Source organism: Ursus arctos, unplaced genomic scaffold (genome assembly GCF_023065955.2).
Source record: "Ursus arctos isolate Adak ecotype North America unplaced genomic scaffold, UrsArc2.0 scaffold_18, whole genome shotgun sequence".
NCBI lineage: Eukaryota > Metazoa > Chordata > Mammalia > Carnivora > Ursidae > Ursus > Ursus arctos.
Window position 1 is genome coordinate 53,514,323 of NW_026622852.1, and position 12,538 is coordinate 53,526,860.

Here is a 12,538-nt window from a genome sequence, read left to right on the forward strand (position 1 = left end):
GTTGCCCGGGGGAGCCTTTCCAGGATTCGAATGCCCCTGCCCAGCCAGCTGACTCAGAATCGCGGGGAGAGCCCGGCCTCGCCTGTACTGGAAAAATCTCCCTGTGCTGGGCGGTGCGGGCACTTCTGCCTCAACTTCCTGTTGCAGATAAGTTTCACGGGTTTCATGGCTCGTGCATAATTAGTCACGTGCACCCCTTTCCTTATCCTGTCTCACTTTGCCCACTTTTGTGCCTACTGTGGACAGTAAGCAAATGAGCATCCAGCCCATGCCCTTCCAGGTGGAGTGAAATCTGGGCGGGACTCGCCACTGCCTAGTATTTGCCGTGACAGCTGAGTCAAGGTCCCACTGCCCCGTGAGTACTCAGCAACACGCTCTTACTTTTGTTAAATTTTAAAAAACACCAAGTTTATCTTAAGCCGCCTCAAATCTCTTTACAAAAGAAGACAATATATAACTAAATTTTTTGCAACTTTGGCTTTTCGTTAAACAAATACCTTCTCAATTTTAAACATTTGGTAAATGCCAAAGCTTAGAAAGAAGGCAACAACCCTCCCTTTCCAGGGAGCCACGAGGGAGATTTTTGTGTGTTTCCTGCAAGTATACTCCTTTAAAAAAATTGAAATTATCAGTATTGATTTTGTTCTGATCATACACGATTTTTTTTTTAAAGATTTTATTTATTTAGTTGACGGAGAGAGAGACAGCCAGCGAGAGAGGGAACACAAGCAGGGGGAGTGGGAGAGGAAGAAGCAGGCTCCTAGCAGAGAGCCTGATGCGGGGCTTGATCCCAGGACCCTGGGATCATGCCCTGAGCCAAAGGCAGACGCTTAACGACGGAGCCACCCAGGCACCGCTGATCATACACGATTGTTATAAAAAATTCGAACAGTACAGAGAAAGCAAGTTCCTGTAATCGTTCAACCCTGAAGATAAGGACTCCTAGCTTCCTAACTAATTACAAAAATATGCCAGTTGTAGCTTAAATGGGATCATACTCTACACACGGATTCCGGAACTCTTTTTTACCGAGCAGCGTGAACTGGAATCCTTGTATGGAACGACAGGAAGACCTCTCCTTGAACTGCTGAGTTGTTTTCCGCTGTAGAAATGTGCCTTGATCTATATAGTCAATATCCTATTGACATTTCAATTGTTTCAAGCTTTTTTTTCTTTTACAAACAGTGCTGCAGTGACCATCCTTACAGATGTATTTATAATATGTATCCTGTTGTTTCTTTAGGGCAAATTTCTAGACAGACAATGGCCAGTCAGTGGATAGGAACATTCACAATTTTGGTAACTTCCCCACTTCCACAACATTGCCCTCCGTAAAGTTTTTACCGATTTATTCCTCCAGATCTTTTTTTCCCCCTTGTCTTTTTTCCTAATGTTTATTTATGTATTTTGAGAGTGGGGGAGGGGCAGAGGGAGAAAGAGAGAAAAAAAAAATCCCACGCAGACGCCCTGCTGAGTGCGGAGCCCAACATGGGGCTCAGTTCATGACCCCGAGACCATGATCTGAAATCAGGACTTGGATGCTTAACTGACTGAGCTACCCGGGCGCCCCCTCCAAATCTTTTTTCTGTTTGTTTACTGTGTTATGTATTCACACTGTGAATACAATAGCATCCTGCTTTTTCTTTTAGTAACACACATTTTGGGGTGGTATGTGACACAGTCTACATAAACCTTTTTAGTGTTTGCATAATACTCTGCTAAACAAGATTTATCATGGTTTACTTAACCATAGTTTTTCTATTGGTGAACTTTTTTTTTTAAGATTTTATTTATTTTTTTGACAGAGATAGAGACAGCCAGCGAGACAGGGAACACAAGCAGGGGGAGTGGGAGAGGAAGAAGCAGGCTCATAGCGGAAGAGCCTGATGTGGGGCTCGATCCCATAACGCTGGGATCATGCCCAGAGCCGAAGGCAGACGCTTAACCGCTGTGCCACCCAGGCACCCCTATTTTATGTTTTTTAAAGACTTATTTATTTATTTTAGAGAAAGAGAGAGAGACCACGAGTGGGAGGGGCAGAGGGAGAGAAAGAATCTCGAGCAGACTTTGCGTTCAGCGTGGAGTCCGATGAGGGGTTCGATCTCAGGGTTTGCGTTCAGCGTGGAGCCTGATGCGGGGTTCGATCTCACAACCCTGAGATCGGGACCTGAGCCAAAACCAGGAGTCGAACGCTTAATCCGTTGCACCACCCAGGCCATTTAAATTGTCTCCAGTTTTTCAAGATTATAAATAATCTGGCAATGAACATCTTTTTTTTTTTTTTAAGTCATCTCTACACCCAATAGGGGCTTGAACTCATAACCCCAAGATCAAGAGTCACACACTCTACCGACTGAGCCAGCCAGGCGCCCCTGAACATCTTTGCCTATACAAATGTTTGTTTTTTTCCTCTAGGATTTTTTCCTTAGGATAAATTCTTAGAAAACTGATTACTAGAATCAAACATTTAAAAACTGAAACACTGCTGAATTGCATTCTAAAGGAAAGCACTAATTCTCATAAATGGTAAGATTTTGGAAACAACCCAGATGTCCATCAAGAGGGGATTGATTATGTAAAGTACCTTGCAGTCGATGGCAGACTATAGCTCTTAAAAGATCAAGGCATATTTATTTCCATTGACATGTCCCTCCACAACGTACTGTGGGAAAAAAGCTGGTTTCCGAAGACAATATAGTATTTGGGAGAGGAAATAATATATGTAAACAATAAAATTCCAAAGGCGTAGTCATCAAATTGCTAACCATTATGTTAAGAGAGGGCAAGGAAAATAGGAATTTTTCCATTTCTACTTTGCACATTTTAGTCTTACAGTGAGTCTGTAGATTTTTGTCAGCAGGAATATTGATAAAAACTTTAAAAAGGAAAGCTTATCAATTATTTCTAAAAAACAATGTTGCCTTTTGATTTATTTAATGAGTAGTAATTTTTTTTTCTTTTTCCTGGCAAAATGCACCCATCTTCTTTATTTATTTTTTTTCTTCCCCAAGTCTTCTAAGTTTAGCAAGGCACCCCTGTCAGAGGCTTCTAAATAATCAATTCTAACTCTTCCCAGGCCTGCTGGGATTACAACTTGGCTCTCTGGATGAAATCTGGAGTTTAATGTCGCCCATGGGATATGCTGCTCAGTCCTCCCAAGGACCCTGAGAGGGAAGGTGCTGTTACTGCCCCATTTTCCACATGGAGAAACCGAGGCTTGGAGAGGTTGCAGTCACTTTCCTAAGGAGAGGCGGCAGGGCAGGGGCTGGCTTTGAAACAAGAGTCATGTGGCTCCCGGGCCTGTGTCCTTGGCCACTTACTCATGGGCTCCAAGCTGACCCCCCCACTCAGCCAAGGACTGAGACAGAAATGTTCCATTTTAAAAAACTGGCTAAAAGTCCTGGAAAGGCTCAGAGACAGAACGGAAAAAGATGCTCAAAGGGGACAACTTCCCAAAGAGGCTGAGGCCGCCCTGTCATGTGTGACACGTGGAAAACTTGACAAATGCAACATCCAGGCAGTTAGTGGGGGAATTGGTCATGCTCTTTGGCGAATTGCTGCCGCTTCCCTCCTTGCCCACCTCTCCCCCCCACACCCCTGCCACAGCCCTGCCCTGGGAGGAAGCACTTGGGATCACCTCAGAGGAGGTGACTCAGTCCCGAATCTCTACCCCAAGCTGGAGACTTCAAGGAGGAGTGGAGGCCCTCCTTGGGCCTCATGGGGCAGCGGGTCCACCAGGCCCGTCCAGCCAGTGCTTGTTTGGAAGGCCCTGGTCTCAGGCTACCTCTCCCCCAGGTCCCCTGTGCTCGACCACACCAGCCACACTTTGACATAGCCTTGGGATGGTGGGGGGTGGAGGGGGAGGACGAGCCATTTCTCACGTCTACCTCTCCTGGGCATCCAGGGCGCCACTTTCTTCCCCATCCTCCTGCCTCTCCCCATGCCCCCTGCCCCCTCTCCTCGGCCTCCATCTTGCCCTCAGGATCACTACCTATGACCCAGGCACGCTAACCTCCAGGTCTCTTCCCACAGAGAGGGAGTCACCTGAGGGGCTTGACCCAGGCATGGGAAGAGGGACAGGACTGGTTCGAGATTTGCCCGACCTGGGTCCCACGTGACCACCAAGTGGGGAGGGCAGGCCAGCAGGACTCGAGGTTCCTGTGGGTGGGCTCCCCATCATCAGCTCAGCGAGGCCCCCTCCCTGAGGAGGAGCTGTTCCATGAGCCAGAGGGGCTGGTGTCCCCTCACCCTGGCAAGGAGGGCAGTGACATCCATTCTTCATTCATTCTCTCATTCCTTCAACCTGCCCTCTCTGAGCCGCAGCCGTGTGCCTGGCCCACCCCTGCCCTCCGGGCAATGACAATGCAGTCGTGGGGGGCGGGCACAGAGATGCCCCTAACCCAGCTCTTGGGGGTGGTCAGGGCAGGCTTTCTGGAGGAGGTGGCAGCCAAGAGTCCTGCAGGAGAATGAATGTGGGCTATGTCCAGAGCCCTGAGATGAGGGTAGAGTTCACAGGCAGAGGGAGGAGGGTTTAGAGTAACTTCCCCTTCTGCCTCAGTTGATAAAAACTGGAGGGAAATGGGTACTGGTGAGCTCCTACCCCAAGGAAGCGGGGTAGAGACAAGTTGGCTGGGCAGATGCTGCTGGGGATGATGGTGCCAGGCCGGGGCATGCAAAGGGAGGCAAAACCGGGTGGATTCTACCAGGAGGGCCCGGGGCCCACCCAGGCCCCCGCGGGGTACTGCTCATGCTGCTGGCACCCCACTCCGCATGCCCCCCTCCCCGTGCCCTCGCATGCCTTGCCTGTGACTCCTGCGTGTCCTGTGCGTGCCTGCCGGTTCCCCCTGCCCCCTCCCTCAGCTCTGACAAGGACTACTGCCTGTCCCCAGCCTGACTCAGGAGGCCAGCTGGCACCTCGGGGCCTGCCCTCCCCACATTCTTCCTGGATAGGAATCTCGAGGCTGTTCTCTGCCTGATTCCCCGCCTGCCTGTCCCTCCCTCCTTGGGAGGACAAGGGGTAGCCCTGGGGGTCAGCGAAAGCTTTGGGACCTAACGGGCCCCCAAACAGAGGCCTCCATCCAATAGTCCGTTTCCAAGATGGCTGCTACCAAGGTGGCGGAGCAGGCTGAGCCCTGAGGCGTTTCTGCCCGTGGGAACTGCCCTCCCCCCGAAGTTGCCCAAGTAGGCCAGTAAGGAGGGCCTGGAACCTGAAAGACCCTTGAATTGCCATTTGGAACCCACACTTGGGGGAAAGGGTGGCCATGGCTTGGTGCCTTCAGCTTCCTGGGATCCCAGGCCTCTCTTCCCCTCATCTCGGGCCTTCTGTGTGTCCTCCCACCCCACGCCCCTGGATCCCTGGATTCTGGTGGGGTGGGGTGCTCCCCGCCGGTGCCCCCTGTGTACGTGGCTCTCTCCCCTCCCGTCCCTCCCCAGCTCCAGCAGTACCCCCGGCTGCGGGAAGAGATGGAGCGTATTGTGACCACCCACATCCGGGAGCGCGAGGGTCGCACCAAGGAGCAGGTGAGCCTGCAGCCGCTGCTGCTTCCCTCCTAACCCCCACCCCCACCTTCCTCCTCCTTCTTACCCCCCCCCACCCCACTTTCCTCCTCCTTCCTACCCCCCACCTCCCACCTTCCTCCTCCTTCCTACCCCCACCCCACCTTCCTCCTCCTTCCTACCCCCCACCTGTCACCTTCCTCCTCCTTCCTACCCCCCACCTCCCACCTTCCTCCTTCCTACCCCCCACCTCCCACCTTCCTCCTCCTTCCTACCCCCCACCTCCCACCTTCCTCCTCCTTCCTACCCCCACCCCACCTTCCTCCTCCTTCCTACCCCCCACCTCCCACCTTCCTCCTCCTTCCTACCCCCACCCCACCTTCCTCCTCCTTCCTACCCCCCACCTGTCACCTTCCTCCTCCTTCCTATCCCCCAGCCCCCACCTTCCTCCTCCTTCCTACCCCCCACCCCCACCTTCCTCCTCCTTCCTCTCCCCACCCCACCTTCCTCCTTCTTCCTCCTCCTTCCTCCTCCCCACCCCCACCTTCCTCCTCCTTCCTACCCCCCACCTCCCACCTTCCTCCTCCTTCCTACCCCCAGCCCCCACCTTCCTCCTCCTTCCTACCCCCAGCCCCCACCTTTCTCCTCCTTCCTACCCCCCACCCCCACCTTCCTCCTCCTTCCTACTCCCCACCCCACCTTCCTCCTCCTTCCTCCTCCTTCCTACTCCCCACCCCCACCTTCCTCCTCCTCCCCACTTTCTCTTTTCTGTCTCAGTCTCCCTTACACTTTCTCACCTCATACTCTCTGCTTTTCTAACTTTTTTATTGTGGTCAAATATATATAATATATATAACATAAAATTTACCATTTTCACCACCTTTCAGGGTGTGGTTCACACTATTGTGGGACCATCACCCCCTCTGTCTCCAGAACCTTTTCATCTTCCCCAAACAAAGCTCTGTGCCATTAAACAGTGACTCCCTGGCCCCTGCCTCCCTCCAGCCCCTGGAACCATCATTCTCCTTCCTGTTTCTATGAATTTAACAACTCTAGGGACCTCATATACACGGAAGCTTATAGCAATTGTCCTTTTGTGTCTGGCTTATTTCACTTAGCATAATTTTCTCAAGGTCCATCTCTACCAGGCGTCAGAATTCCCTTCCTTTTTTAAAGAAATTTATTTAAATTCAATTAATTGACGTATAATGTATTATTAGTTTCAGAGGTAGAGGTCAGTGATTCATCAGTCTGATTTCGTCTTGTTTTATTTTTCCCTCTCTTCCCCTATGCTCCTTTGTTTTGTTTCTTAAATTCTACGCAGGAGTGAGATCATATGATAATTGTCTTTCTCTGATTGACTCATTTTGCTTAGCATAATACCTTCTAGTTCCATCCACTTCATTGCAAATAGCAAGATTTCATTTTTTATGACTGTGTAATATTCCATTGTATATATACACCACATCTTCTTTATCCATTCACCTGCTGATGGACATCTGGGCTCTTTCCATAGTTTGGCTATTGTGGACATTGCTGCTATAAACATTGGGGTGCATGTGCCCCTTCTGAATTCCCTTCCTTTTTAAGGAATATCCAGATATATTCCATTGCCCGTATAGACTTTTATTTAGTCATTTATCAGATATTCATTCATTCATTCAATCACAGTCACCTCTGAGCTTGGAGGAGCAGAGATGAGCAGGTCCCCTTGCAGCTCCCACAGGCTCATAAGCAAGTCCTCCTTACTTGTCCATCTCTCGGTCATCCTTCTGTCTGTACCCACCCCTGGCTCCCAGTTCCTAGCCTCCATACTCACACGCCCCTTCTCCATGGTGGTGCTGTCCCCTAGGCGTTCACATCTTTGTTTGGATGTTGTGTTTTTGAATCCTCACTGACCTCTTCAATGACAAGAGTGATAAATGATAAAATATTCAATCAGTATAGAAGTAATTAAATTACAAGTAAAGTGTTCCTTCATTCACTCTTCCCTGCCCCCAGTTCCTCCCACAAAGTAAACATGATTAACAGCTTGGTGTGTTCCCTTCCAGGCCCAAGCATTTTTTTTAAGATCTTACTTATTGGGGCGCCTGGGTGGCTCAGTTGGTTAAGCATCTGCCTTCTGCTCAGGTCATGATCTCGGGGTCTTGGGATCGAGCCCCACATTGGACTCCCTGCTCAGAGGGGAGTCTGCTTGTCCCTCTGCCCCTCGCCCCACCACTCACACACTCTCTCTCAAATAAATAAGATCTTTTTTAAAAGATCCTGCTTGTGCTCTGTCTCTGTCAAATAAATAAGATCCTTTTTAAAAAAAGGATCTTATTTATTTGAGAGAGAGCGTGAAAGCATGAGTTGGGGGGAGGGAGAGAGGGAGAGGGACATACAGACTCCCCGCTCAGTGGGGAGCCAGACGTGGGGCTCCATCCCAGGACCCTGGGATCATGACCTGAGCTGAAGCCAGCCGCTTAACCAACGGAACCCCCGGGCGCCCCTAGGCATTTTTTCCCTAGACATATACACATTCCAGATTCCATCTTAATCTTCAATAACCACAGTCCTGCTGTGTGTCTTGCCTCTTTTCTCTAAAGATAATTGTAGTAGCTAACATCTGTTGAGCACCCATTACGTGTCGGACATGTGATCTGCCTCATTTCCCTGCGTCTTCACCACTCCTAGGAGGCAGGCACCCTTCATCTGTGGAACTTGAGGCTCAGTGAGCTCAGGCTTACTACGGGGAGCACTGGGGCTTGGGTCTAAACCCGGCGGTGTGCATCAGGAGTGTTCCCTCTGGTCATAACTCAGTGACGAATCCCATCACTCTTCCTCATTTGCAAAGGGGATCTTCCAGTGCCAGAACCTAGAAATGGTCTGCACTCTTTTGAAGAGCTGTAGAGTGCTTTATTGTTCAGAGGATGCCGTAATTTATTTCACCTTCTGATGGCCATTGGCTTGTTTCCAGTTTTTCTCCATTACAAGCTACATCACACCGAACACCCTGGGGTGTGTGTGTGTGTGTGTACACACACATACATATATCCTTGCTCTTTTGGTGAGTTTATCTATGAGACATACATATATGTATAGTTCTAGAAGCGGATATATGTATTTTAGTCCTGTTAAATGTTCAATTACCTTCCAAGAAGGTGATCCTAATTTGCACTTCTACCAACAGTATATACATGAGAACCCATCTTCCCACAACGGTGCCCACACTGGTCATTACCAATATTTATTATTAATTTGAGAGGTTATGAAAGGGTCTCCTTGTTTTAACTCAGATTTCTTTATTCAGGAGGGTGAGCGTTTTTCACAGAGCCTTATTGATTATGTGGTTTCCTCTCTGAATTACCCATTCATGTTCTCTGGCTGCTTTGATGTGTGTTCCTTGTCTGGCTTTCATTTATTGACTTGCAGCAACTCTTTATTTATTGTGGATACTACTACTGATGCACTGATTGATTTAGTATGAGTTCTACATGCGCTCTAAGTATGTTTCTTCCAGCCTTTCACGCATTTTAAAACGCTGCCGTGTTTTTTTCCACTTGCCTGCTGACCTGTGTGTCCTGGAAGGTCATGCTTCTCATTGATATCGAGCTGGCTTACATGAATACCAATCACGAGGACTTCATAGGCTTTGCCAAGTGAGTGCTCCCCAGGCAGAGAAGGTGACGCCTCCTGTGAGTGTGTGTGTGTGTGTGTGTGTGTGTGTGTGTGTGTGTGTGTGCAGGACCCAGGCCCACGCCCACTGGGTTAACCCTCTGGGTCCGGTGCCCACGGAGCAGTGGCACTGAAGCTAGGCCTCTTGAGAGAAGACATTGAGACTCTTCCCTCTCTCCCTATCAGTGCTCAGCAGAGGAGCAACCAGATGAACAAGAAGAAGGCTTCAGGGAACCAGGTGAGCGAACCCCAGCGCCCCAGCCGGAGGGATGGAGGGTGCCGGACGGACGCCAAGCTCTGAGAGCCCCCTCCCCCAAGGGGAAGGGTCTCATGGGGGCCAGGGAGCCTGTCAGCTGCCAGCCACAAGCCTCCCACTCTGCCTCAGTAACCCTCTCTCCTCTCTCCCGATGCTTCTCGTGGTTGCTATGGTTACCTCTTTGCAGGATGAGATTCTGGTGAGTACCAGGACTGGGGCTCTTGGCTTACGTCGTGAAGGGGAGGAGGGGGCCCATTCGTCGTGGGGGTGCACAGGGGGCAAAGGGCACTCTCTGGCTTGAGCTGCTCGCACACACACCAGCACACGGGTGTCCACGCGTGCTCTCAGCCCAGAGGCAAGCCCTAGCCAGTCACAGGGGCCCCTCCGCCTGTCCAGCAGCGCGCATGAGCTTAGCATCTACTATAGGCCGAGGTAGACCATGTGGGCTGGGCATGTGAGAATGGCTGGCAGGGGCCTGGCACTCGTAGGTGCTCCTCAAATATCTGTTGGATGGATGGATGGATGGATGGATGGATGGATGGATGGATGGAAGAGAAATATGTTTTCACGGTAGCCACCTCTACCAGAGTTGAGTAAAGAGATGAATGAGTGTCAGGAGAACAAGGCCCTCCTCGCCCATTCTGTCCTTCAGGTCTCTGCTGAAACATCACTTCTCTCCCCCACCTGTACACGCAAGTCATAGTTTGGAATTTCCCAGAGGCCGTAGTTTCCTTAAACCAATCTAGGTGTTTGTGTGATTATTGGCTTCATACCTATTTCATCTCAAACCCCATGAGGGGAAGGGCTGGGTCTGTCTTGTCCGTCAGCAAATTCTCAGCCCTACAGCCCAGTGCGTGGCGCACAGTAGGTGCTCGATAGAACGAAGGCATTAATGAGTGCAATATCCCAGGGCAGTTCGGTTCAGCAAACGCTCGGTGGGTGTCTGCACGGGGCTGGCCCCCGGACAGGAGTCACACTCCGGCCCTGCCCCCTGGAGACCTGAGCCTGTGGTCAGGACGCACGGTGGGAGTTGGCGGGGCAGGTGGTTCCTGGTGCAGGGGCTCTGGAAGGGGGTTTGGCAGAGCTGGGGGTGGCCAAAGGAAGAAGGCTGCCAGTCAGAGCAGGGAGTAGCCTGACAAGGTCTGCTGATCAGATCCAGGGGTGAGGAGTGCCAGGACGTGGCATTTGGACTCAGTTCCAAAGACAGTGACAAGACACTGAGGGGATCCTCACTGGACCTGGACAGGGTGGGAGAGGGACCACGGGACACCTGGCTATCATGTTTCTGTTAATGGCGAAGGCAGCTACCCAGCTCCTGATCCACTACGTCTCCTGGGTTCTCTGCAAGGTTCTGGGGGAAGCCAGAGGGTCAAGGAGGGCTCCGGGGCAGGGGGGCGGGCTTTGAGGGCCCCAGAAGCAGGCCTGACCCCAGAGGGCTTTCCTGTCAGCCCCAGGCTCCTTGGCTTTTCTCTGGATGCTCTGGAACCAGGGAGGTCAGGGCTGGGCGAGGTTGCTCATTCTGTATGACCCACCACTGGGGTCTAGTTAGTGGCCTTGCCCTTGGAGCAGAATGTATAGCCCCTGTCTGTGGTGATGGCTCAGGACGGTCTTGGGGACAGCTGCTTCCTGCTGTGAAAACAGACCTTTGCCTGTTACGCTGGGCTCCCCAGGGAAGAAGGGGCCTGTTCAATTCGTGTTCAGCCCTTCACCCTGCTCCCATCCCTACCACCCCACTCCTGCCGGGCCCTGGGGCCAAAGACCCTTAGAACCCTGCTACCGTAACATTCATGTATTCCTGCCACAAGTATTTATTGATGACTTATTGTCTGCCAAGCACACTGGTGCTGGAATATACCAGCGAGCAGGAGAGTTCATAATTTAGCAAGACAGGCTGACATCAGCAGATAATCTCTCTCTCTCTTTCTCACACACATACACACTATTTTGGAAATCTCAGCCATTATCCTAGAGGAAGACTGAAGGGAGCGATAAAAGCCTGTTAGACTATAATGGGGGTCCCTACTTATACTGGGGGCCAGGGAAGGCCTGCCTGAGAATGGGACTTCTGAGCTGATCCCCACAGGGCGAGGAGGAATTTGGCAGACAAACAGGAGGGAAGCGCTTTGTAGGCAGAGACAACAGCCCGTACAAAGTCCTTGAGGTCAGAAACAAGTCTTAGAATAAAGTGGATCTTAAGCTGAAAAGATATTCAGAATTGTCTTGCCCACGTGGCCCCCGAAACTCTGCTTGCACACTTTTAGCGGTGGGGAGCTCATCCCCTACCCAGGCTACTGGTCCCCTCCTCAGATGGCTCTGACTGTCAGAAGGCTGTTTATCCTGAGCTGACCTCTGCCTTCCTCCGGCTTCCAGTCTGTTCACTTGTGGTTCAAACGAGGGCAGGTCTAGCCCGCACCCTCCCTGCCCGGCCAGGCCTCCAAGAGCTAGACGAGGGGTGGGCTTTTGAGCGCCTCTCTCTGCCTGCCCCATCCTCCACGGGGAGTGCTGGCCTCTGCCCGCTGACCTCCTGCCCTCTCACCCTCCAGGTCATCCGGAAGGGCTGGCTGACCATCAGCAATATTGGCATCATGAAGGGGGGCTCCAAGGAGTACTGGTTTGTGCTGACCGCAGAGAATCTGTCCTGGTACAAGGATGACGAGGTGAGTAAAGGGCCAGTGGTCATCAAGGGGTTTGGCTGGTCGCCAGAGTCAGGCTCAGACACTACCGAGGGCTTGGAATAGACGGGGCCACCCAGTGAACGGGGCTTTTTTTAAAGCCCATCAAGACCCTTGGGTGGAAGTGGGCTGCAAGGATCAGAGGCAGGCAATCCTGGGAGCTCATCCAGGCTGGACAGAGAAGGTGGCTTTGCAGGAGCGGGGAGCCTGGGGCCGAGCGCCCTGGAGAGGGTGGGCAGGGGTGCTGGGCGCCCCTCCCTGACCCCGCCAGCCCTGTGGCCTTCCTGTTTTCCTGCTCCAGGGTGTGCCGCCTCCCCCGTGGCCCCCACAGGCCTATGACACACACATATCCCGCTGCCAGACACCCTGTTAACCCCTGCACCTCGGTCCCCCAGCCCCCAGCGGTGCAAGGGAGGTGCCCCAGGTGCCTCCAGGCCTAGGGGCCGGAGTGATGGGG

At 51.8% G+C, this 12,538-nt stretch overlaps 1 protein-coding gene across 15 annotated transcripts in view; it reads left to right on the plus strand.

Annotated features, from left to right (window-relative positions):
• DNM1 (dynamin 1) overlaps positions 1-12,538 on the plus strand; it is a 44,817-nt gene that overhangs the window by 20,772 nt on the left and 11,507 nt on the right. For 12 of the 15 annotated variants that reach the window (XR_003320393.4, XR_003320391.4, XR_008959996.1 and 9 more), the window contains exons 11-15: positions 5,434-5,520; positions 9,067-9,137; positions 9,340-9,391; positions 9,597-9,608; positions 11,953-12,066. Coding sequence is in view for 12 of the 15 variants with exons in the window: in XM_026514061.4 (XP_026369846.1) it covers positions 5,434-5,520; positions 9,067-9,137; positions 9,340-9,391; positions 9,597-9,608; positions 11,953-12,066 (336 nt within the window). In the remaining 3 variants the exon portion in view is untranslated. The remainder of the gene's footprint in view (positions 1-5,433; positions 5,521-9,066; positions 9,138-9,339; positions 9,392-9,596; positions 9,609-11,952; positions 12,067-12,538) is intronic. The other 3 variants (XM_026514064.4, XM_057313781.1, XM_026514073.4) reach the window with 1 other exon arrangement.